The 27,733-nt window shown below is 44.9% G+C and overlaps 1 protein-coding gene across 2 annotated transcripts in view; it reads right to left on the bottom strand.

Annotated features, from left to right (window-relative positions):
* Nucleotides 1-27,733, bottom strand: part of magi2a (membrane associated guanylate kinase, WW and PDZ domain containing 2a) — a 134,236-nt gene that overhangs the window by 64,565 nt on the left and 41,938 nt on the right. The window contains exon 1 of one of the 2 annotated variants that reach the window (XM_053650781.1): nt 2,619-5,046. The exons of the other annotated variant lie outside the window; for it this stretch is intronic. Coding sequence (XP_053506756.1) covers nt 2,619-2,655 — 37 coding nt within the window. The 5' untranslated portion in view covers nt 2,656-5,046. Of the gene's footprint in view, nt 1-2,618; nt 5,047-27,733 lie in introns of those variants that run through there. 2 annotated transcript variants of the gene reach the window in all.

The following is a 27,733-nucleotide window of genomic DNA, read 5'->3' as shown; positions in this document are numbered from 1 at the left end:
TAACACACACACACACACACACACACACACACACACACACACACACACTTAACAAGCTCATCAGCAGGTTGGTGTGATAGCAGCTGTGAGAGTGTGAGATTTTTTCAGTGACTCCTCAGACAGCTCTGAAAACGAGTGCTTTATCTGATGGGACGTGTAAGAAGTCTTATTTCTCCAGCCTGGGATTTACAGCCAGTCTTATACTCGATAAAGGAGGCAGTTCACTCGCGCTTTTCCATTTACCTCTAATATGGAGGCAGAACAAAGTGAATGTCATCGCCGGATCGACCGAGGGAAACTTTTGGGAGTCTTTTCTGCGACTCAAGTCATTTGAATCAGCTAAATGATTCATTTACGTATTCGTTCGGTTACAAGGTTCGTCCAAAAATCTCACATCTTTGGGTCGTGAGTTGACGTCGCCGGGCTTAAGCTGGTTGATATGGTACGATTTAGTGCAACTGCGACACAATGACGCTGGTCTGAATTCCACCAATAGGAGGACGTCAAGCTCACAGGACAGCTACAATTACGCTAGTGCAAATGACGAAACAAGCAAAACATGCTAATAGACAGAGAGTTTTTCCGCTTTGGATTCACGTGAGATCCGTGAGGATTTCTGGATTGATGCCGTGACCAGAGTGTAGTCATTTTATTTAATCACAGGTCTGTCGTTAGAGGATCTTCATTGTGTACTCTGACATGGAAAACACACTCTCACACTCACTGTTATTAGAATTCCGCCCAGATTTTATTGGGCTCTTGTACGGAGTGATGAATAATAATCCTAACGCTTTTCCCAGCTTCCTCATTGCCTTGAGTCCTCGTTTACCGAGTCTCCAGATTCCCTCCATGTTTCCTGATGACCTTTCAATTCAGCTCAGTTTTATTTGTTTAAGACTGGACATTGTCCCAGAGCAGCTTTACAGAAATATATCAATTCAGAATACAGATTTTAAATGTATGAATTTATCCCTAATGAGCAGTTCAGAGGCGAGGGTGGCGAGGAAAAACTCCCTGAGACCACATGAGGAATAAACCACTTTGCCCCGTATCCATGACTTAGTGTTTTCCAACTCCCTCCTTTGATGATATTCCAGTTCCCATTCCAGTTTTTCCATATTCCTCCTTTTCTAGTCCCCAAATGTTCTTGTTTCCCAGTTTCCTCCTTTTCTAATCCCCCAGTTTCCCATAACTCCTCATTTCCCAGTTCCCTCACTTCCTATTCTCCACAATTCCTTTGCAAATTTTCCCTATTTATCCAGTTTTCTTGCTTCTTCTTCCATAGTCTGCATAGTCTCCTTGTTTCCCAGATTCCTACTTTTCTAGTCTCCAAATTCTTTGAATACTCCTTTCCTTTTTATCAATCTATTCAATAGGCAGGGTTCCATCCTGGATGGATCAGAGATTAAGTTCTTTTAATCCTGTGATTTTAAGTCAACATGGTGCCGTATATAAAGGGAAAACAATAGCGGGTTTGAAACAGAACCTTCTAGGACACCATGACCATGACCATGACCATGCTGCACGTCATTATTAAACGTGGCAACGAATTAACACTTTGTACTTTTTTTATCCACTTCAAGTTGCATTTAATGTTGTGGAACTTCTGCAAAACGCGTTAGTTCCTGTTCTCGCTTATGCTACAGCAGCTATAAACAGTCCTTCCCTCAACAGCCCTCTCTTTATTCCTCTCTCTTAAACACCGAGCGCAAAGATTTGAGTATCAAATCCTCTGTCCGGAAAAACATGTCGGAAATTTACCACCTTAATTCCGACACCGGAGACTCCTTCCGAAAATGCTACATAAAACATGACCTTACCAAAAAACTTCACCGTATCAACAATTACACGTTGTTGTTGTTGTTGTTGTTGTTTTTCTATCGGTGAAATCTGTGAATGAGCTATTGCTACAGAAATACAATAACGAATCAGAACACTCGCATGAACATGAACATGTGATTTACAGCTGCGCTACTGTCAGAGCATGCTCTTCTAGAAAATGAATCGAAACCGTCCGACCGATCAGAATCCAGAATTCAACAGCACTGCGGTATAAAAGATTTCTGACACATAGCTAACATTTTGAAAAAAATATTTCGCAACAATTTAAACGGCACATTTATACGAGGGCGAGTCAAACGATGAGCTTAAACGTGCAACATAAACTGGAATTGATTTAAATGTCGTTTTTTTTTTTTTTTTCTAGAGGAATCCGAAAGCCTTGTTAAGCACTGGAACACTCGCAACGAATAAATCGGAAATTACGCAGAAAAATGATGCTTTTGGGTTGTTGCTTTTTTAAACAACTATTTGCAATAAAGAATGCAAAACGAAAAAAAAAGATATGAATGGTTTCATTTGACTCACCCTCATGAATCAAATGTTAGCTATCTTGTGAAAACTGACACGCCTGAGCAACAAAATAACTAAGACGCTATTCATTCTAGCGCTCGGGAATTTCGTTCAGTGATTAACACTAAACAGAGATGACCATGCTTCTTTCTGGGACAGACATCATTCTGCCGCTTCAGATCAAAACACGGGTTAACTTTCCACCTAGGATTTTTCACGTAGGTGTTTCTTCGTTAATAAACACGTGTAAAGATTTCCGTACGTACCTCTCAACAGGGACATCATCGTGTTCTGTATCTTCATGAAACACACTCCGGCTTCTCTTTGGCATCTGGGCTGCGCTACACACTCTGTCTCTTTCCGTCTCTACAGCTTTCCCTTCCAACCCCCTGACAGAATAGCGAGCGCTTTTAGTCTCCGCTGACACGAGGATCAAAAGCGATCTCTCGCGGAAGGAAGCGTGAAACGGAGACGGGAGAAGAAGAAGAAAAAAAAAGAACTGAATCGGTTTAACAGCATGTGAAGGCTATCTGTGAGAAACAACCTCGCTCGTTCTCTCATCTCCTGCCATCCGGGAAATACAGACAGAGAGAGAAAAAAAGAAAGAGAGAGCGAGAGAGGGAAGCGCTAACGGGCGTTTAGCGTCGACCAGCCGACGTCCCAACATCCAGCAAGCAGGACAGGGAATGACAAACAGCAGGGCGTGATGTGACTGTGAAAAACTGCGAGAGAAAAGAGAGACAGAGATGGGAGAGAGATAAGAGAGGAGAGAGGGATGATGTCAGTGAGCGCCACTATCTCCATTCATCAACATGTGTTGAGAGAGAGAGAGCGAGAGAGATGAATGACAATCTGTTGATCTTAGTATTCAGTGTGTTTATTCAGGACTAAAGCAGCGCTCGCACCACACATCCATCTCACTATTTTCTCCGTCAGAACCGGAGCAAAAATCACTGATGTCCTGGTGTGATGTGATTTTGCAGAGTAGCTCAGTGAAGGTTAGCCGGATCATTTGTTTGGGTTGTTTTCTTGCGTTTGTGACCGGCAAGGAGAAAGGAGACATCTACAGTGAGCGCCAGTTAATCATTAGCAAAGGAGTGTCAAACGCATTACCGGAAACGGGCTACGTTACGTTAGCGGATCGAGTGTCCTCTACGGCGTGCCGGGCGCTGAGCTAAACCATATCAATTCAAAATGGAAACGTTGTTTTAGAAAGAGTCACGCTTGGCATACAGTGTCATATTTTTAGCTCGCCGATGAATAATTACATCAACGGCACATTTTGTCAGTACCTGAGTTTATTGCTGTGTTTTGCCCACTGGTGGAATAGCGGAAATTAGCTCGATTTCAAATCCATCCATTCTCCGTACTATCCTACACAGGGTCGCGGGGAGCCTGGAGCCTATCCCAGGGAACTCGGGGCAGAAGGCGGAGACACCCTGGACAGGGTGCCAACCCACTGCATGAAACAATCGCACCCTACGGACAATTCAATTAAAGTCCATTATTATTTATTTCTAAATTCATTCAGGGCCAGGGATTAGAACCTTCAGCTTGGAACGTGTGTTTGACACGCCTGAATTAGCAGCTCCTCCGTGTTCCTCCTGTATTTTCAGAAGGAAGAGACCACAGCATGTCTTCTTGTTTTCTATCGTCTCACGCAAAGCTAAATGAACTGCTAGCGGGAAGTGGATTTCCCCATCAAAACAATAGCGGCCCTTCAACAGAACCTTGCGGAACCCTAAACAGTCTCCTAATAAGATCGAACAGACCAGACCGTGCCAGTTTCAAATGTCCAGGGAGAAATCTGTCCGGAGTCGCAGTCGCTCAATTCTGGCAAACAGCCAAAAGAAGATGTAGATTTTAGCCAGAATGAACAAGCTGCAAACACATGGAAGTTATCCACAAAGACATGGCGACTGTAATAACTTATGAACAGGAGAAAGACACCCGAGGTGACGGGGAACGGATTTCCATTGGACACGGCGAGGAGAGTGATGAAGGTGTGAGAACTTTATTTGAATGTGTTTAGTTACGGTTGAGCCGTCACTCCATCACGCACAGGAATATTAACGTCTTTCTTAAAGGAAGCTAAACCTCGATGGCGTTTTGCTTCGCAGCCTGGATTCTGTTTCCTCTTTTTGCTCTTTTAAAAAAAGCTTAAGTTGATATTCGTTAAATAAACGTTTCATGGCATCCCGTGGTCGCTGTACGCATTTTAAACACGTTCTCGCCGAACTATCAGTCAATGATAAACAAGAGCACTGAGACATCGAGTCTTTCACACGTTGTTACATCCGACTCGGTTTCCATCCACCATCAGACCCTCCACCCACGAGCTCCAGCTTATAACCTCCGTTCATCACCCTCAATCCCATAATCACTGCCCCATCCTCCATCCTCTATCTTCTAGACATAATCCTCCATCCTCTGTATTTCAGACGACATCCTTCCTCCTTAGTCTTCCGTCATTCATCTGCCATCCTCCATCTGCTGCACCTCATCTTCCAATCACTATCCTCCATCCTGTATCTATCATTCTTCACACTTCATCGTTTTTCCTCCATCTACTGTCCTCCACGTTCAAAACTTTCTTCCCTGTCCTCTATCCTTCATCCATCATATTCCATACTCCCCCCATCACCCTTACTCCTGCTTCCTCCGTCCTTCATTCTTTCCACCTTGCATTCTCAATTCCTCATCCAACCTTCATCGCCCACCCTCTATTTCCCTCCCTCTTTCCTCCTCCACCCTTCATTTTCATTCTCTATTCCTACTCCTTTACCCTCTATTCATACTCCATCCACCATTCATGCTCCCAATTTTATTCCTTTTCTTTTTATTGTGATCCTTCATGCTCCATATTATCCCCCATCTGTACTCTGGCTTCCTCCATCCTTCACATGCCTTTCTCCACCCTGTATCCTCCACCATCCATTCTGATTCCCCTAATGTTCATCTTCCATCCTCAATTCCCCATCCATCCCTCTTTCATCCTTCACCCTTCATCCTCGATTCGTTCTTCATACTGCATCCTCCACCCATCAACCTACTTTATTTTCAATCCTACATACTCCATCCTTCAAACTCCATCACCATGCTCCATGTTTCATTCTTCCTTCTCTATCCTCCATCCTTTATTTGTGACCCTTCATCCTCCATATTCCCTAATCCACCCTTCATATCTTCTCCTGCTTCCTCCATCCTTTATCCTCCGTCCTCAATTCTCTATCGTCCATCCCCCATCCTCAATTCCTCATCCACCCACCTCCACCCATCACCCTTCATTGCCTTTTATTCTTTATCCATCCTCACTTCCCCCTCCCATCCTTCACAATTAATCCTTCACACCTTACCTCCTTTGTCCATTATCCATTCTTCATCCTCGATCAGTTATTCCCCATTCCTTTTTTTTCTATCCTACATCTTTCATCCTCCATCCTCAGTCCTTCTCCAGCTCCTAATTAGATCATTTGAGAAAGAAGTGACCAAGCTTGTCAGTGTAATTCAATTCCTTTGCCTTTCTCATGGCCGGGAAAGAGAGAAAGAAAGGAAGACGGGGTGAAAGACGAGGGGGTGCATTAAACTCCCTCCCCATGCAGCACACTTCTGCTCTACAGTGTACCTAATCCAATTTTCCCCACAGACAAATCAGCTCTGGCCATTCCAGCACTTATTCGACGGTGTCAGATAGCCGCCATATTGATATCAAAACATGATGAGAAGAAGGACCTCCTTCTGTCCTTTCCCAAATCCCTGAGTGTAACTGTATGAGGGGGAATCGTATCACAGACGATATCCGAGGACGCTAATGTGGAAAATAATCTTAATTTCCTGGAGCTCTGAGACAACCTCAAAATGTCCTTGAGACTACTGAAGAGTCCACTGGTTTAGTTTTTATTCTATGTAACATGTATGCTCATGGACATTCATTCAACGCAAAGCCTCGCCGATTCCTCATATCTTGGGTAGGTTCGGAGCCATGTTCACTAAAGAGAAGGTATGGACGTATGGAACTGCGCGATCGATCCACTGTTCGGACGGAAGTATTCTATGCGAACGCATAGATGTGATGATAAGCCCCGCCCTCAACACCCCCCCCTTCCCCAAACAAGCCCAGAAAACACCCCGAGTCTCCATTGTTACAAAAAATGCTTGTAACAGTGTTTCTAAATGCTCGGTGCACTTAGCTGTCGTCTAATTGAATTTGTTAAGATGAAAACCCCGGAGTTAAATCGTTACAGTCCAGCTTCACGTTCATCCGAGGGAGAAAAATACGTAAAGTTTGCGGCATGATGAATTCAGGCCCCTCCGAGGCGGTTCTAGCGGTTCAATCAGATAAATCCAAAATGGAGGCACTTCATCACGCTGACAGGTTAAAAGCCGAAACGATGGTGGGAGCGAACGCATGGATGGATGGATGATAAAGAGCTTAATAACAGTAAAGTACAGTGTCACCTCTGATGAGAGAAAATGGGATAAATACAGCCACACACTAAAAATATAATGACACCGAGCAAGACATCTGTTAATGCCAACGGTAAAGATACTTTCGGAAGGTAAAAACAGTGTGATATAACTAGCAGAAAGAAATGTTCCTTCATTCTCATCTTTTGAACTTAAAATGCTGGTCTTAAATGAATTCTGCAGGTAAAACTGGCGTTGACATTGTCCGAGAGATCAGCAGCAGCTTCTGACACTTAGGCTCAGGACCGTTGACGATAGTCTCAGGAATAGCTCATGATAGCTATGAACTTTGGTGGCTACGGTTTCTCATCGGATCGAAAAGCCAGGACTTTATTGGTCACGTATACATTACAGCACAGTGAAATTCTTTTCTTCGTAGGGTCAGCCATGATACAGTGCCCCCTGGAGCAGAGAGAGTTAAGGGCCTTGCTCAAGGACCCAACAGTGGTAGCTTGGCAGTGCTGGGGCTTGAACCCGCCGACCTTCCGATCAGTTACCCAGCGCTTTAACCTCCAAGCCACCACTGCTCCTACAAGCATGCCTACAAGCAACAACAGTTAGCAGTTGCTACACACTCATAAGATACAAACTACAAGCCATGCATTAGTGTGGACTTAAGGCTATAAGTAACCCAGACTTTTCCTCTGACAGTCGACAACTCTGGAATGTGTGTGTGTGTCTGTGTGTGCTGTTTTGGACAGTGACGGTACTGAAGTGTGTGTAACGGAGATAAGTGGAGGACTGTTCAGAGAGTGTGTATACCTGCTGCCCCAGTGCTCAGCTATAATGAAGCTTCTTATCGTGTATGCTCAGGCAGCCTGCTCTTCTCAAAGAGGAAAAAAAAACAAAACACAGACACTCCGCTAAGCAACTTCCTTTCTTGCATGCACACGTGTGTGCGGTGCGTGTGTTCAAGTTCTTTGGCGCTCAGCAAGACCTTAATGACCACGTCGCTCTTAGTCTCTGTAAGCTAGATGGAATACATGTGACGGAGAGGGAAAAATAACGAGTCCCGCTTTTGCGTCTCTGAAATGAAATCCTTCTGGCACTAAGATGGATGGTGTGGAATAAAAACTTCAAAAGCGCATGGTCTAGGCATGGCACTAATACCGCAGAACTATTACGGCACGTACACGCACATATTCCACATTAATCAGGTTCACAGCATGACTCAGCAGCGGAGAGTGAGTCACGGAGCTCATTAGGACGGAAGGATCCGAGTCCTTTCACCGGAAAAATAAAATAAAGGAAAAATCACTTAAAGCAGGAACACCTTGTACAAAAGATTCTTTTTCTGGGTCAGGTTTAAATGGCCTGGCATTTCTAACAATACTGACAGGAGCCATTTAAATCAAAAGTTCAACTTGGGTCAAAACTCTCCTAAATTAAAACCGCACACTCTCCTACATTTAAATCAGTTTATTATCATCCCATCCATCCCGTCTAGGACAGGCTCTACAGTAACAGTGAGGTTTTTTTGATCCATCATGGAGCACTTGTTTACTGTCTCTCCTGCAAGAGAACCCAAGAGGATCATTTTGTTGACCATCTTCGTACCATTAGAATGAAGACTTTCTTCTTTCCAGGGGCGTGGCACTTCAAAAGCATGAGACATGAAGATAATGACATCTCTGTCTGCATCGTTACTTCTTACAGGAGCAATGAAGTAAGGAAGCATGAGGTAAAAGATCTCATCTTTACTCAGAACTTTTAAACCCCATGGAGTGAATTTCATGCTTTGACAACAATCGGCATCCCCTGTGACATTACCCATTCGTCACCCTCTGTATCATTATCTGATCTGCACCTGATCTGTATCTCCTGTGTCATTATCCAGTATGCACTTCCTGGATTGTTACCCAATCTGCACCCCCTGTGACATTACCTGATCTCCACCCCTGGTATCATTACCCAATCTGAACCGCCTGTGTCATTACCTAAGCTACCCCCCCTGTATCATCACACGATCTGCACTTCCTGTATTGTTACCCAATCTGCACCGAGTGACCTTTCCCAAGCTGTATCACTGTGTACCTGATCTGCATCCCCTGGGTCATTATTCGATTTGCACCATGCATCGTTACTCAAGATGCACCCCCCCCCCCCCGTTTTTTTACACAAGCTGTATCCCCGTGTCATTACCTGATCTGTACCCCATGTATCATTACCCAATCTGCACCTACTTTGACATTATCCAATCCTCACCCCCTGTATCATTATCTGAGCTGCAACCTGTGTTGTTACCTTATCTGAACCTCTAGTATCATTACCTGATCTGCACCTCTAGTATAATTACCTGATCTGCAGCTCCAGTATTACCTGATCTGATCTCCAGTATTACCTGATCTGCACCTCTAGTATAATTACCTGATCTGCACCTCTAGAATAATTACCTGACCTGCAGCTCCAGTATAATTACCTGATCTGCACCTCTAGTATAATTACCTGATCTGCACCTCTAGTATAATTACCTGATCTGCACCTTCAGTATAATTACCTGATCTGAACCTCCAGTATAATTACTTGATCTGCATCCCATATCCTGGTGCTTGATCTGCATCCCCTATGTCATTACAAGATATAAACCCCATGTTTTGTGTTCCCTGTATCATTACCCGATATGTATCTTATTTATATTTACATAATCTTCATCCCGTGTTGTTACCCTGTCTGCATTCCCTTTGCAGTTGCATGATCTGAATCCTTTGTGTCTGCACACATTTTGCTTCCTGTGTGACAGTACCGATCACACCCCCGTGTCATCGCCCAGTGTGTGTCCCATTTGTCCTCGCCTAATCTACATCCTTTATGTCATTAACCAAGCTGCACCCCCTGTATTGTTACCTGATTAGCAACCCTTGTGTCTCTACCCAAGGTGTATCCCATGTGTCTTTATCTCATCTGCACCCAGTGTTGTTATCCAAACTAGATCCCCATTGTCATTACTTGATCTGCATACCTTGCATATGTATGCAGTGTTTCTGGGTTGTTACCCAACTAGCATCCTCTTTGCTGTAACCAAAAGTGCATTGCATTGAAAAGAGTCAACAGTGGCAGCATAGCAGTGCTGGGATTCGAACACATACCCTTCTGGTATGTGCCAGAATACTGGTATGTGCCAGAATATACCTAACAGCGCCACCCATACCAGTTTGAAACATTTCAGGTCAAACGGACACTAAGAAAAAAAAATCAGGAATTGCTCCTTTAATAAGGAAACCAGCAAGCTAATGACCTTGAGTGATGTTGTTGTTGTTGTTTTTGTTGTTGTAAAGTCATCTAACAGAACAAACTGGGAACAAAATCAGTAAAACCAAAACCGGCTGCACTCTGGCAATTCAGTGAAACGTGTTCCCCTAGACGAGAGCTGACAGGTGACACATTTGCGCATAACAGCAGGGAGTCCATCTCTGTTTCTCCCTCAGGGACAATCATACACACACACACACACACACACACACACACACACACACACACACAGCATCAATCCACCCTGACACACAAAGATGTCAACAGAACTGCTCCAGTGACAAGTGAAAATTCGCCACTGATAGAGTTGGAGGTCGGAGAGTGTGTGTATGTGTGTGTGTGTGTGTCAGTGTGTATGAAAGAGTGAGCTGCAGTGTTCCTCATCACAATTCAGCATCACAAAATGAGAAAGTAATGGAGACAGAGTGAGTTATCGCCATGTTTATGGCTTCATCAGAGTGTTTCAAAGCTGTCACAGTCTGATTATGTAGACTGATTTTTAGCAGGAATGGAAGGAACACAGACATACACACACACACACACACACGCGCACACACACGCACACATGGACGTGTAACCGGTCCATTCTGCCTAGCCTGGCTACACTGCGCTGTGTTCTTGTGCACAATAGACACGTATCTTGTTGAACTCAGGTTTATTCGTCCCGCAGACAAGCTCAACATCTATTTAGAGTTCAAAGAGAGCAAAACGTCGTCACACAGGATTTATCTTCACAACAAACCTCTCGCAGTCAAACTCAACGCCAACTGACGAGAAACCGGAAATGACGCGATACGTCTGTTACCAATTAACAAAGAGCGCTATAACACAAATAAAGTACTCCCAACACCAAGAACAGCAAACTATTAAATAACCGCAAAGGATTTGGGTGAAATTAATACATTTTACAGCGCAACACATGCCATAAAAAAAAAAATACAAACAAACTTTTTTTTTTTTTAATTTTATTTCTAATTTTTCTCATATCTGTTACATTCACCCCTCCTTAATTTCGCCTAAATTCTAAACATACAGAAGGTCAGGCGAGATAGATAAAGCAATCATATAAGGAACCATGTTCACACTCATTTGGTCCAACATTACCATAGGGATATAATTCCACACACAGCATTTTAAGCTACTCATGAAGTAAGTTCAGAGAAAGCAGAAGTTGATCAGGCTACCGCTTCTCCTAGTTAATGTGATGCCTTTTACACCACACAAGATGTTGCGACCCTATACTTGTCAATGTGAACATTCTCTCATACAACTCCAAAAGAATGTACTAACTAAGAACATAACACAGTACTCATGTCTACAGTCCCTCAACCCTGTTTAAAACAAGGTACGTAAAGACTGTGCCCTTCTGTTAATCCCACCTACACCACTCCTTGTGAAAGGTTTTTGCACCATATTCTCTATCAGCCTATTGACTGCTTTAACAACTTTGCCTGTATGTGTTCTGACTATGCGCGTCTCAGTCCCTAAGTCTTGTGTAGGTTTCTGACTATCAGTTACTGTCGTGGCTGAAATGCTGTTATGGGGCCCAGTCTCATCTAATTCAGGAACACTGATTAAGGTGTCAAAGTCAGCGTAAGTCTCGAGTGGGTCGGAGAGCACGTTGGAACTGGGCAGATCTGTCACAGGCAAGTCTTTCTCTCTCTCTTTTTTGTTCTCGTTATCACCGGCAGGATCCAATTGGGATCTTTCAGGTGTTGGCTGATCAGAGCCACTGGGTGGGGGTTGTGGCGTCTCATCCTCCATTCCTGATTCTGCACCATCTCCCAAGGAGTCATCAACATCAGGTGACACGCATATCCATGAACGGGTACGGTCCTCAGAAGCTTCTACTGCCAGGTCACTCAGGGTATCAATGGACAGAGGCTGGAGCTCGCTGACCTCATCTGCGGCATCTGAATCCAGCTCCCCACTAGTTTGTTCTGGGAATGATAGGAAACTCACGTCCAACATCAGGTTCCGATGCACAACCTTAGTCCTTCCGCTCTCATCCACGACTTTATAAATGTGCGTTTGAGGGTTCCGATCCATGACAGTATAGACCGTGGGTTCCCATTTGTCCGCCAACTTCCTCTTCCCTCTCTCTGCTTTGTTTGCAAGCAGGACTCGGTCACCGACATTCAAGCAAGTGCCACGGACTCTCTTGTTGTAACCATCAGCTTGATGCTACTGCTCTTTCCTTGCATGTTGCTGAGCAATCCGAATGGCTTCGTGGAGGTTTGCCATCAATTTCCTAGCGTAGGTCTTGTAGTCAATCACGACTGGGTCCCTCAGGACTTGACTGAAGACCACATCCACCGGGAGTCTGGGAACTCGACCATACATTAAAAAGAATGGGGCGTATCTAGTCGTTTCATGAACTGTGGCATTGTAAGCAAAAGTCAAGGTTTGTATCTGTTGTGCAAAATGTTGTTTTGCAGCTAATGGCAAGGCGCGCAACATATTGCCAAGTGTTCTATTAAACCTCTCAGTTTGCCCATTTCCCATCTGATGGTATGCAGTTGTGTGTGACTTCGCGATCCCTGTGAGGCTGAAGAGTTCTGCTATGAGCTTACTCTCGAAATTGGCTCCCTGATCTGAATGTATTCACTCTGAAAAACCATATATGCAGAACAAATTGTCCCACAGTTTCTTCACGACTTGTTTTGCAGTCTGGTTGACACAAGGGAATGCATGAGCCAATTTTGTGAAATGGTCCATTATGACCAAGACGTCCACCGCTCTTTGTTTGTTATCCTCAGCGCTCCAAAAATCTATACACACCAACTCCATGGGTGCAGAGGTGCGAATGCTCTCCAGGGCAGCTCGGGCAGCTGGTTCAGGGGTTTTTGCTAAGATACAACGCTGGCAGCCTTTCACATATTCCTTGATGTCTCTTTCCATTTGTGGCCTGAAAAAACGCTGTCCGGCAAGGTATAGGGTTCTGGTTTGTCCTTGATGCCCTGCAAGGTCAAGCACACCAGAGAGGGCCTTGGCCTTTAAGTCTTTGGGCAGGACGAACTGATACCTTTTCTGTCTAGTTCCTTGGTGATCCTATAGAGGATTCCATCCTGAACTTTCAGTTGATGCCACTGCCTGCATAGTGTCCGTGCTCTAGGAGGTATCCTACTTCTCTCTCATCTGGATGGTAGCTTGCCCTGCTCCACGAGCAACAGGACCTCCCCAATGACTGGATCCAGTTCCTGGCTATGCCGTAGCTCCTCAACAGAGATGGCTGGGAGCGTGCCTTGTTCTGAGGATGCCACTTGTGGAAGAATCTTGATAAACTGTACTGCTCTTGCCTCTGCAGCTCTCTCCCACTCAAGGTGAGCTTCACAGACAGACCTGACATCGGAGGAATCCTGATTCCCAACCACCTTTTCCCTTGGAGCACCTGCGGTCGCACAGCCTAAATAATCTGCTTGAAGACACTGAACCTTGCAACGGAAAACATCCTGAACTCCTTCCTCCTTTGTTCCCTCAGCTTCTGCCAAAAGATTCTCATATGGCTCACTGATCAACATTTGGCCCACTGACCTCACAAAAGGATCTCTACTTAAGGTATCTGCCACAGTGTTTTTTGCCCCAGGGATATGTTTGATACTGAATGTGTAGGGGGACAGCTTGGCCACCCACCACTGTTCACAAGCATCCAGTTTTGGTTTTGTCATTATATAGGTTAGTGGGTTATTGTCGGTCCACACCGTGAATGCATGTCCCTTCAACCAATGACTAAATTTTTCACAAACACTTCACCTGAGCGCTAGGAACTCCAGACGATGAGCCGGATACCTCTTTTGTGAGCCAGTGAAGGTCTTACTCGCAAAGGCAATCGGACGTGCTTTGGTTTCACCTTCCGGTATCTGGGACAAAACTGCTCCAAGGCCATCAAGAGAAGCGTCGATGGATAGGATAGGGGGTTTGGAGAAGTCCGGGTGAGTCAAGACTGCACAGTTCAGAAGTTTCTCCTTGAGGGTGAGGTAAGCGGAGTCACAGTCATCAGTCCAGTCTGTGGGCTTGAGCCTTCTGAAGACACCCGGTTTCTGATTTAACTTTCCCACCTTCCCCCGTTTTTGACCAGCTGTGAGGGCAAAAAGAGGCTTTGCTATGGAGGAACAGTTAGGTATGAAGTGCTGATAGTACAACACCATCCCCAAAAATGACTTTCCCCTCCGAACTGAAGGTGTGCAGCCATCATCCTCCATTAAATCCCTCTTTGACATTTTCACAATAACTTCTACTTTCTCTGGATCAACCGCTACCCCGTCACCATCAATAATGTGTCTGAGGAATTTCACAGACCACAGCAACTGATGGCATTTTTTTTGGCTCAACTTCAGGTTGTGCTCTCTCAGCCTCTGAAAAACGACCTCCGGTCTACTTGCTTGGATGGGGCAAACACCAATAGGTCATCAAGTTAGCTTAGCAAACTACTGAAGTTTAGGTCACCAAAGACACTTAGCATCATCCTCATGAAAGATGCCGGACTGTTACAAACGGCCTGTGGCATTCTGTTATATTTGTGCAGGCCCAGTGGTGTTGTGAAGGCAGTGAATCTCATGTCTTCCTCGTGTATGGGCAGGTTATAAAAACCTGATGTTAGGTCCATGGTGCTGAAGAGAGTGTTTCCGCCAAGGGCTGCTAAACAGTCCGACTGATGAGGCAGGGGATGAGCATCTTTGATGGTCCTTGCGTTCAGCCACCTGAAGTCTGTGCATATCTTGAGGTCACCATTCTTTTTCCACACCATCACGAGTGGGGAGGCAAATTCATTCACAGACTTCCGAATGATTCCTGGCTCCTCCATCTCAGTGAGGACCTGGCGTAGCTTTTGGTAGTGGGCTGGAGGCACTCTGCGATACGGAAGCCAGAAAGGATGGTCATTGGTAAGCCGGATTCTATGCACAAAACCCTTGGCTTCTCCACAATCTAGGTGGTGTTTTGAGAACACGTCCTGGTTTTGTTCCAGCATTCTCACCAGTTGGATCTTGGTGGACGGGCTTACTTCGCAGCGATCGATGTTGACATCCCCCAGACCAACATTCTGTAGACTCTGTTTCAGGTCAGTATTGTCAAAGTGTTCATCATGAGCCACTTTATCTGTGTCATTCTCTTTCTGACAAGAGCCTTGGGTCAGAGTGAAGTCTTCAACTGCAATGCAAGGGGAGACGTCCGCCAGTTTGCAATTCCGTTTCAAGGTCAGTTGCTTTTCTGTGAAATTGGTGACTTTCATGGGAATCCAGCCATCCCCCCACAAAGGTGTGACCACTCTGCCGACCATGATACCACGAGGGCTGCACCTGGAGGAGGTAGACTCTACCACCACCGTGCTCCCGGGTCATAGGGACATTACATGGCAACCTGCCCCACAACAGGTGTTCGTGCTTGGGGAGGAGAGTCACTGCTTGAGTTAGCTTAACTGTACCCACTTTATCTGGTACATCTGGTCCCGTCCACCTTGTGAGCCCAGCCATCATCTCCAAAAACTGCCCGCATTCAGAAGACTCCTGTGCATTGCATGAGAGAAGTTTCCAATAGTTGACATCATTCTTCAGTTGACTCAGCACATATTTCAGCATGTTGGTTCTTATGATGATGTCATCCTTCTGACCAGCGACCACCAGGACTGGGACCATGCACCTTACCCCATACAAATCCAATCCCATGTCATACATGCACTTGGGGCTCACCCGTTGTCCTCCACAGCCAACAAGTATAATGTGCTGTGTCTGCTCTTGCCGTTCTGTCACAATGTTCTCTATTAAAAGTCTCTGCTCTGTCTCTTCACTTATTGTACAGGCCATGGATCCTGTATCAAGCAATCCTTGCAACTGAACAGAACCACTAACTGTCACTGATGCATGAAATAATTCACCAAACGGCTCAACTTTGTGGATATTCTGAATAATTACGGAGCAGTCCTCTGGCATTGCTTTGCAAACCTTCGGATACACCTCCTTTAAGTCTTCATTTGCTTTGAGGGTTGGTCCATTAACGCCCACACTTCCCATCTCTGAATGTGAGCTGCCTAGTTTAAACCTGCTCCACCTTGCTCATATCTGGGCTGTGTTTGGGCGGGTGGCGGCATTAGGTCATTTCTTGACTTACGTTGTCGACATTCTCTTCTCCAATGGCCAAGCTTGAAACAGCTCATGCAAAGGTTTTCCTGTCTGCAGTGCATAGTTGTTGAATGATTGGCAGACTGGCATACCCTGCATCTCCTTCGTGGAAAGTTCACTCGCTCCCTGCCTGATGGAGTAACTGCCGCTGACTGAACTTTCTGTTCCAGCACGCGGTCCAGCAAGCCAATGAGGGACTGAAAACAAGCATTCTCTACCTGAGGAGAGGATGGCAGCACCTTTTAATACTGATCACAAGCAAGCTCCCTTGAATTATTAGCAGCCACAGCCTCTACTGCTGAGTTCTGGGCATGTGCATCAACCTGTTTTGTTTGTAGTAGTTGACTCATTTTACCTTGTGGCTTTATCCTGGCCTCTCTCTGATATTCAATGAGATGTTCCTGAATCTCATTTGCTGTCCATCTCTCTGCCATTTTAAACTTCAGGACACTTGAAAGCGCGGGGTCAGGGCAATGTCTCACGAACATCATCATAACCTCGTGAGAGGGATCTTCAATGTTTCGTCCCTGCCTCCTCAAGCACTCATCTGCCACATCCACAGCTTTATTCAAGCAGATCCAATAGTCCATCGGGCTTTCTCCTACCTGAGGGAGAGTGTTGTAAAAATCGGCCAGAGGCATCGTGGAATATGTTAGCTCACTGAAATGTTGTTTCAGTATATCGTAAACAAGCTTGGGATCTTCAGCAGGCCTTAAAGATGGAATGCTGCACAACTTGACTTTGACGACATCTCTAGCCTTTTCCATCAACCTTGACATAATTTCTTGGGAGTGCTCTTGAAGTGGTATACCCCTCTTCTTCAGGTAGCCATCCATGATTTCCTCCCATTCATGTACTGTATGTTTGTCAGTTCCATCACCTCTGAAGTGTGGTGGCCAAATGGTAACCTTGATAGTGAATGTTGGTGTTTGATAGAGGATGGTGGTGTTAGATGTTGAATGGTGGTGGTGTTTGATGGTGAATGGTGGTGTTTGATGGTGAAGGTCGATGTTTGATGATGAATGGTGGTGTTTGAAGGTGAATGTTGGTGTTTGGTGGTGAATGTCGTGTTTGATGGTAAATGGTGGTGTTTGATGGTGAATGTTGGTGTTTGATAGAGGATGGTGTTGTTTGATAGTGGATGGTGGTGTTTGATGGTGTATGTTGGTGTTTGATGGTGAATGTTGGTGTTTGATAGAGGATGGTGATGTTTGATGGTGAATGTTCCTGCCATGCAGATGTTTTCCTTTCTTTCAGTTGAAAAACACATAACACCACAAACATGATTTTAGTGTTTTACGTTCAGTAGCTGTAGCCGAATATTTCACCAGCTGCTTCATGCACACGTGTGAATGAGAGTATTCAACTAAGAGTTTTTTTCTCGAGTGTGTTTTAGGACTGCAGAAGGATATTAGCATCTTCATTTGTACGGGCAGTGGTGACGTAGTGGTTAAGGGTCTGGGTTACTGATCAGAAGGTTGGGGTTCAAGCCCCAGCACTGCCATGCTGCCACTGTTGGCAAGGCCCTTAACCCTCTCTGCTCCAGGGGTGCTGTATCATGGCTGACCCTGTGCTTTGACCCCAGCTTCCTCCAGTTACTTGGCTGGGGTATGCGAAGAAAACAATTTCACTGTGCTCTACTCTATATGTGACCAATAAAGGCTCATTATCTTCATTTGTACACAATTATTCTGATCCTACAAGCTCAGCTAATTAAATCGCATCAATTGTTGTTAGCATGCCAAAAAAAAAGTCTGACCCAGTGCTTACCAAATTATTATCTCGCTCTCTCTCTCACACACACACACATACACACTCATACATATATACACACAGACACCGGCCATTAAATTGGAAGTAGCACCTGCAAACAGCGTCCTGCTGCGAGACAACCACATCCCGAATAAAGATAAAGGAAAACGATCCACGCCGATAGCTATCATGTCACTTCTAATCTCCTAACGTCAGAGTGAGGTTCACCTCTATCGAAATGAAAGTGGCTCTTTATGTGTTTCTAGGATAGACATTTTATTTACGGCCGTTCGTAAAGAAAGACAGGAAGAGCGAGAGTCAAACCAAATATTTTCAGAGAGAAGACATCTACAACAAAGATAAGGTGGAAAAAAAAAAACATCTCTCACATATGAGCGAGAGTCTCACGTCAAGGTCATTTCACATAAAGAGGATCTTTCATCGGTCAGAAGTTGCTTCAGGCCCTTCTCCCACTCATCAATTATTTAAAAAGATCCAGATTCTTTAGATGTTTCTTAATCACTTAAAGTGGCATTACTGCGAAAAAGAAAGTGGAAATATTTTGAACATTGGCAAAATGTATCTAATAATTCTCACCATGAGATTATTACAAATGAAATATAATATTATTCAGACTGGTTTTTGATTCAGACCTTTACACGTTACAAGCTTTTAACGTTGTTCATTTAGAACAGAGTTTTCCGGAACGTTTTAAAGAGAGCCTGAGATCTTCAGTGTGTTTAAGGCTGACACGCCAGCTCGCTCATAATCCTCCAGATGTACATAAAGTACGCAGGACGAGTGTGCGAATGCAAATTCATGCCTGAAGTAGAAGCCAGGTGTAACGTGGTTATAAACCAGCTGGTTGACTGTTACTCAGAAGCGAGATGAATGTGTATTTGAAGTGAAATTTTATATTCGCTTGTTTGTTTACTGCTGCATGTGCCTCATTAAATTGGGTCAGGCGACGGCCCTGATTAAGGGTTCAGTTTCAGCGCAGCGGGAGCGAAGAAACCCACGAGAAATGACGTATAAAGTGTTTTTTCACGTCTCCAGCACGTTTGTGGTAAATGAAGCTTTCAGGACTTTTTCCTATTACAGCTTTAGTATAGTTGCGATTTTGTGTAGCACGGCTGCGACGCAGTGAGGAACGTCAAATGTGACACAACAGGGAATTACGTTCGATTCTGACTAATCTCGTGATGGTTTTGTTTGTTTGTTTGTTTGTTTGTTTGTTTTTGCTTTGTTTCATCCTGCTGTTTGGTCGCTGGCGATTACAATGTTTTGCTTTTCAGTTCAGCACGTTTTCCTCGAGTCGCAAATAAAGAGCGATACCACCTTTGTGATTTCTTTTCTATTTGGCATGACGTCGAATATTAGCAAAGTCGTGACTATTTACAGTTTAAATGCACAGTCATGTTTACAAAGTGCTTCCCCTTTTTGTTGTTGTTGTTGTTTTGTGTTTTTTTTTTAATAAATCCATTACATTAAAAAATAAATAACAGCTCTACTGTAACGTTTGCTTCTAAATGCGCACGGACATATTTATTTCCTTTTCATTATACAATTTGGGAAAAGCCGAGCATTAGTGACACGGGTGTTGCTTGGTAACAGGAGCGGCCTGAAAGCAGCATAATTACATTGGCATTTTATTCATCTGGGAGATGCTTTCATCCAGAAACCATTTACAACCCAGGTAGAATTCGGTTATGGCACATAGCAGAGACAGTGAGGGGAGCGCTAGGGGCTTTAATTAACCACCCTACTGGGTCTAGTCCTGCGATTTCAGAGTCGCCAGTATCAGTTATTTCATTCTCATTATAGAGATATAATGATTTAAAGATGAGATAAATAGCTTATTGTTTTTGACCACGTTCGGTTTTTCAAACAAAAAACATTTCCTTCACTAAGCCGAGGTGTGAAAACAGCCTCACGCTGCGACAGCGTTATTTATTTCCCACACATCCGGAATATTAGGCCGTAATTACAGTGGGGGGAAAAAACGTCATTACAACCATTATTCAAAAATGAGCCAGGATGCCTAAATAGATGTTTTTGTTTATCTCAAGTTTACATGAATCCCTCAAGAGGATATTATTTATATACATTTGCTGTTGAAATAAAAATGTTACGGGAATTAAACATCTCATTATCTCATTAGTTACCAATACTGCAAATATCTGTCCATACATCTGTACATGCGGGGAGCAGTCACTGAAACCTTCACAACCGCTACACACCTGAAACATACGGCCTCATATTACACACACAGATAGATAGATAGATAGATAGATAGATAGATAGATAGAAAGAACCATATAACCTTAGCTTGCTTGCTACTAAGAACAAAAATAAATAAAGAAGAGTAAACAAAAGAGAACTGAGAGAAAATAGAAGGAGAAGTCTATGTGGAAAAGAAAAGAAAGCTTAGGAGAGAAAAAAGACAAACGGTGAAGGGAGAGAAAGGAAAAAGAAAAAACGAGACCTACAGAGGAAGAAGGAGGACAGAGAAGAGAAGAGAGGAGAGAAAAGAAAAGGAGGTAGAATAAGTAGAGGAGGAGAAGGAAGACAGGAGGGAGGAGAAAGATAAGAGGAAAGAATAGAGTAGGAAAGAGAAAGAGACAAGTGGTGAAAAAAGAGACGAGGAATAAAAACGAGAGAATGATGTGGACAGTTTTTACACTGTGTGTGTGTGTGTGTGTGTGTGATGTCTCTCAGGTGTGAAATGAAAACAGGTGTTTAAAGAGAAACAGATTTTTTATCACTTCGTGTTCAGGAGTTTATCACCTCAGACGCTGTTTATCTCTATTATTATCACACACAGAGGTGTTTATACACCGTCATACATTTGTCATTGTGTGTGTGTGTGAGGGGGGGGCTTGATTTACGAATAGAAAGAGAAACTAAACCATCTGTTCTTTAATTTTATTCATTTATTTTCCAGATTAATATTGCGAATGCCGCTCTAACTATGAAGACGGATTTCACACGCTACCGTTTCGAAACGTTACCGCGGTTAGGATTTAACGTGCGTGCCATTTCCGCTTTTCTCGACATCCTGACACGCTGCACTAGCCAATTTCCACGTCCGGCTGCAGTACCTCCGCTAGCGAATCCGCAACATCGAGTGACTCAGTGGAACGACAGAAGCTTAAAAAAAAAAAGAAAACAAACCGAACGTGAAAATACGCCGAAATATTTACTGAACGTTAGGGGTGTTAACGAGGCACTACGGTAACAATCCAGTTCTCCGAATATTTTGAACAAAATTTGAATGAAAAAAATGACGCACATTTACGAGGCAAAACAACGTGTCGTTTTTTTTCTGTGCGTGAAACGAAATACATCCAAAATCACAACGAACACAGTTAAATATCGCGAACACACTCCACTACGGGTTCACCATATCTTAAAAATAATTAAATAAATAAACGTGCAACCTCTCCCAAACATTTCGACTGCGTGAACAAAGTGTCGAGTGAAACATAACGAGCTCTGTAGCAGAATTAGAGCTCCAAGGTCGGCTAAAACGCCCGTTTTCCGCCCCCTCTGGTGTTGTGTGCAAGCTACTGAAGAGCTCTTAACTGCTATAGACGTAATCGAGTAACCGTATAAAGAGTGTTGGTCGCTCGAATCCAGAGCTCTCGAGCTTCACGAGTACGGTTGATCTCGGAAGCTCTCCACGAAAGAATCATGATCACGTGACCAGCGTGCTCTCTATATATATTAACTCTACGTGCAGATTCAAACAGCGCAACCGCATGACATGCGTAATTGCGCGCGCACGGGACTTTGTATATGGACACGCGCCTTTGTTTGTTTTGGTTTTCCCCCTGTTTAAGCACTGGCTGATGTTCGAGGGTGAGTCTCGATTTAATCCAGGTGTCTATGTTTCAGTTTGATTGTGTTTGTTATATTTAAACCCCTCGGTGGCTGTGCACTTCGCGCAGTGTTTACGCTAAACGAGTGTTTGAATGTAATGGTGAACGCATTACGCGTGCTAAGCGGTCTTCTTTTCGTGTCCTGGTCTGTTCCCTGCCTCGCGCCCAGTTTCTTGTTTTAACCTCGTTAATCTTGCTCAGTATCGACCGGGTTTCCTGGGTTTGATTGCTGTGTTGAAAATAAAGACACTGATCTGCGACTGCTTCTGCCTCCAGTCCCGTGTCGTTACACCTACTGAATATGGATTCAGAAACATGACGGTAAATAACGAGGAGGAACCAAAATACCAAGGTGGGGTCGGATTTGGCCCAAAAGGGAATTTGGGACTTCCAGGTCTCTGGGGTCGAGCTGCAATTCACGACACCTTGTCCCTGATGAATTCATGCTCAGTAGACCTCATATCACTCACTCATGCATCCCTCGGCGTTAGAGTCAGCGTTTCTATAGTAACAGCTCAGTCGCAGGGAGTCCACATAAACAGATTAAAAATGTGTGTGATTATAGACATGGTGAAGTTTTCTAAAAGCAAGGGGATGTTTACGGAAGGAGTCTCCAGTGTCAGCGATGAAGCTGTAGCTTTCCATTTTCCAACATTTTCCTTACGCGTTATAGTTTCTTGGTAAAATCCAGAATTCCGAATCCAGCGGAGAACCACTACAGTGTGAGGACTGAACTGAACGGTTTAATGGGTTTCTGGATAACTCAAAAGATCCAGAGAGACCATTTCTCCGGTCAGAAGCTGTGCGTCATGTTCTATTGTCCTGAAAAAACAGAACGAGTCAGGTGGCCTCCCACCTGACCGATCTCCCGTGTCTCCTTTATCCAAACGTCTACGAGATAAAACTGGCCAAACGAGAAAGAAACAACGGAAAGTGCTGGAGGTTCGTTCCACTGCCGTTTCATTTGAGAAGACCTGATGATAAAAGTGTCGCTGATGAGCTTCTACACTGACCTGAAAAACAGGGTGGAGTTAGAGAGCCTTCTGAGTACGGGCTACAAAAATAAACACTTCATTAAAATGCGCCAACGAGATGTTTCTATATTAAATGTAGAAAAGTGTCGACGGTATATTAGTCGTCAGTCTTGGAGAACTCCGAATGATCGACTGTTCGTTCGTTTATCCACGCAGCACCGATAGAACTCCAGCCCAGAAGCACGGTTTCCCATGGTTTCCACGGATCGGACTTGTCTGTCCAGCACATCCCAGAGACGCTGGATGGGACTGACACCTGGGTCGCCTGGGACACCTTGAACTCTTCGTCATGTTCCTCAAAGCGTTCCTGAGCAATTTTTGCAGTTTTCGTTAAAGACGGTGGTTCTGTGCTGCGCAGCAGGACATGAAAGTGACAGAGTCTCTGATCCTCTGAGAGCAGAAATATTTTATAAATCTAAAATGAAGTTCAAATTTTTATGAATGTAAAATAAAATCATTAAAGCGTGAGAGTTTAACGCCATGTTTAATGCAAGCGCTGCTGAAAGCTGTTTAAAGCGTGTAATAGCTGTGTGTGTGTGTGTGTGTGTGTGTGTGTGTGTGTGTGTGTGTGTAAATCTCCTGCTGTCATAAGGACCGATCTCACATCTCTGTCTCTCTGACACACACACACACACACACACACACGCACGGAGAGGAAACCTGAGCAGCATGCATATTAAGTCATGTGACTGTTCTTCTTCCTGTGTGTGTGTGTGCACGCGTGTATGTGTGTGTATGTGTGTATGTGTGTGTGTGTGTGTGTGTGTATAAAATTGCTATGGCTTGTGCTATTTTTAGACTTTATGTTGATCTTCTGCAGCCTGAAGTAGCTGAACTAGAGCAATGTGCATATCACACACACACACACACACACACACACACACACACACACACACACACACACATATCTCTGAGGAAAAGCTGCAGGGGGCAAATAGACTCCCTGCTGATACAACACATACCTGCAGGCATTGTGCTGCTTTCAGTGTGTGTGTGTGTGTGTGTGTGTGTGTGTGTAAGGAAGGTGATCAGGGACTGAATCTTCTCTCCGAATCCCCGCCCAGCTGACATCACGTCTGTCTCCATGGTGATATCTCTGCAAAGTGGAACTTGGCCAAAGAGTAGAAAGTGTAGCTAACACGCATGCACACATGCGCACACGCACACATGCACAAACACACAAACACACACACACACACACACACACACACAGCTGGATACAGAACGCTTCTTTAGTTCGTTACGTATATGATGTTCCTGAACCGAGAACTGCCTAGAGGTTTTAGTCCAGGATCTTTAGGTCAGGAACTTTAAAAGTTTTGGTCCTTGAACTTCTTTGGTCTAGGAACTTTAACCTAGGAACATTAGCCCAGGACTTTATCCTAAGAACTTTAGCACAGAAATTTTAGTTCAGGAACTTTAGTCTGTAGTCACTTTAATCAAGAACTTTGGACTGGAAACAGTCCAGGAAAAAAAGTGAGACGGACGAGCAGCTAAGAGAAATGAGAAAGAACAAAGAGCAAGAGAAAGAGAATGGGTGAAGGACTAGCACAGAACACACAAGACAAATACGGAGAAGGGAAAGAAAAGGGTCAGAGAAAAACACTACTCAGGATCCGGTGAAGAGACAAATATATAAAGAGAAAAGAGAAGAAGTAAGAATTAGAGAAAGTGAGGGATAGAGAGAGGAGTAAGGGAATATGGTGTAGGGAACAGGGTGTAGGGAACAGGGCGTAGGGAATAGTGTGTAGGGAACAGGGCGTAGGGAATAGTGCATAGGGAATAGGGCGTAGAGAACAGTGCATAGGGAACAGGACGTAGGGAACAGGGTGTAGGGAATAGTGCATAGGGAATAGGGCGTAGGGAATAGTGCATAGGGAACAGGATTTAGGGAATAGGGCTTAGGGAATAGTGCATAGGGAACAGGGTGTAGGGAATAGTGCATAGGGAACAGGGCGTAGGGAACAGGGCGTAGGGAATAGTGTGTAGGGAACAGGGTGTAGGGAATAGTGCATAGGGAACAGGACATAGGGAATAGTGCATAGGGAACAGGATTTAGGGAATAGGGCTTAGGGAATAGTGCATAGGGAACAGGGTGTAGGGAATAGTGCATAGGGAACAGGACATAGGGAATAGTGCATAGGGAACAGGGCGTAGGGAACAGGGCGTAGGGAATAGTGTGTAGGGAACAGGGTGTAGGGAATAGTGCATAGGGAATAGGGCGTAGAGAACAGTGCATAGGGAACAGGACGTAGGGAACAGGGTGTAGGGAATAGTGCATAGGGAATAGGGCGTAGGGAATAGTGCATAGGGAACAGGATTTAGGGAATAGGGCTTAGGGAATAGTGCATAGGGAACAGGGTGTAGGGAATAGTGCATAGGGAACAAGGCGTAGGGAACAGGGCGTAGGGAATAGTGTGTAGGGAACAGGGTGTAGGGAATAGTGCATAGGGAACAGGACGTAGGGAATAGTGCATAGGGAACAGGATTTAGGGAATAGGGCTTAGGGAATAGTGCATAGGGAACAGGGTGTAGGGAATAGTGCATAGGGAACAGGACATAGGGAATAGTGCATAGGGAACAGGGCGTAGGGAACAGGGCGTAGGGAATAGTGTGTAGGGAACAGGGTGTAGGGAATAGTGCATAGGGAACAGGACACAGGGAACAGGGTGTAGGGAATTGGGTGTAGGGAATAGGTAGTAGGGAACAGGATGTAGGGAATAGGTAGTAGGGAATAATGCATAGGGAACAGGGTGTAGGGAATAGTGCATAGGGAACAGGGTGTAGGGAATAATGCATAGGGAACAGGGTGTAGGGAATAGTTCATAGGGAACAGGACATAGGGAACAGGGCACAGGGAACAAGGTATAGGGAACAGGGCGTAAGGAACAGGATGTAGGGAGGAGGGCACAGGGAACAAGGTATAGGGAACAGGACGTAGGGAACAGGGCATAAGGAACAGGGCGTAGGGAACAGGACGTAGGGAACAGGGCACAGGGAACAAGGTATAGGGAACAGGGCATAAGGAAAAGGGCATAGGGAATATGGCATAAGGAACAGGTTGTAGGGAATTTGGCGTAGGGAACAGGGCACAGGGAACAAGGTATAGGGAACAGGGCGTAGGGAATAGAGTGTAGGGAACAAGGCATAGGGAATAGGGTGTAGGGAACAGTGCATAGGGAATTTGGCGTAGGGAACAGGACGTAGGGAACAGGGCATAGGGAATAGGGTGTAGGGAATATGGTGTAGGGAATAGGGTGTAGGGAACAGGGCGTAGGGAATAGGGTGTAGGGAATAGGGTGTAGGGAACAAGGCATAGGGAATAGGGTGTAGGGAATATGGTGTAGGGAACAGTGCGTAGGGAATTTGGCGTAGGGAACAGGACGTAGGGAACAGGGCGTAGGGAATATGGTGTAGGGAACAGTGCGTAGGGAATTTGGCGTAGGGAACAGGGCGTAGGTAATAGGGTGTAGGGAACAGGGCATAGGGAATAGGGTGTAGGAAATAGGGTGTAGGGAATAGGGCGTAGGGAATAGGGTGTAGGGAATTTGGCGTAGGGAACAGGGCATAGGGAATAGGGTGTAGGGAATAGGGTGTAGGGAACAGGGCATAGGGAATAGGGCGTAGGGAATATGGTGTAGGGAATAGGGTGTAGGGAACAGGGCATAGGGAATAGGGTGTAAGGAATATGGCGTAGGGAACAGGGTGTAGGGAATAGGGTGTAGGGAACAAGGCGTAGGGAATAGGGTGTAGGGAATATGGTGTAGGGAACAGTGCGTAGGGAATTTGGCGTAGGTAATAGGGTGTAGGAAATAGGGTGTAGGGAATAGGGCGTAGGGAATAGGGCGTAGGGAATATGGCGTAGGGAACAGGGCGTAGGGAATTTGGCGTAGGGAACAGGGCGTAGGGAATAGGGTGTAGGGAATAGGGTGTAGGGAACAGGGCGTAGGGAATAGGGCATAGGGAATATGGTGTAGGGAATAGGGTGTAGGGAACAGGGCGTAGGGAACAGGGCATAGGGAATTTGGTGTAGGGAACAGGGCATAGGGAATATGGTGTAGGGAATAGGGCGTAGGGAACAGGGCATAGGAAACAGGGCGTAGGGAATATGGTGTAGGGAATAGGGCGTAGGGAATAGGGCGTAGGGAACAGGGCATAGGGAATATGGTGTAGGGAATAGGGTGTAGGGAACAGGGCGTAGGGAACAGGGCATAGGGAATTTGGTGTAGGGAACAGGGCATAGGGAATATGGTGTAGGGAATAGGGCGTAGGGAACAGGGCATAGGAAACAGGGCGTAGGGAATATGGTGTAGGGAATATGGTGTAGGGAATAGGGCGTAGGGAACAGGGCATAGGGAATATGGTGTAGGGAATAGGGTGTAGGGAACAGGGCATAGGGAATAGGGCGTAGGGAATATGGTGTAGGGAATAGGGTGTAGGGAATAGGGCGTAGGGAATAGGGGAGAAGCTTACAGTGTAGTGAGAATGGCTGAGCTGCAGTGACGTTTTAAACTACTCCGAGACTATTTATAGCCAGACAATGCACACACACACAGACACACACACACACACACACACACACACACACACACACACACCTACCTGAGCTCCAGCTGGCTCGGATGCATGGCTGCTGCAGCAATACTCCTGCAGTCTAATCAGATTTCAGTGGTTTTACACACACACACACACACACACACACACATACACACACACACACACACACACACACACACACACACACACACACACAATTTAACTCTCAGTCAGTCGACTTTACACTGAATTTGTTTTTTTTAAAGCCTGAGAATTTCAGCACGGGGGTTAAATCTGGAATTCTGGTCTTCATGTTTATTTGTATTAAGATCGTTATGAGAGGAAT

The sequence above is a fragment of the Ictalurus furcatus genome, chromosome 19 (genome assembly GCF_023375685.1).
Source record: "Ictalurus furcatus strain D&B chromosome 19, Billie_1.0, whole genome shotgun sequence".
Classification (NCBI taxonomy): domain Eukaryota; kingdom Metazoa; phylum Chordata; class Actinopteri; order Siluriformes; family Ictaluridae; genus Ictalurus; species Ictalurus furcatus.
This window is presented reverse-complemented; position numbering and strand designations above follow the sequence as displayed.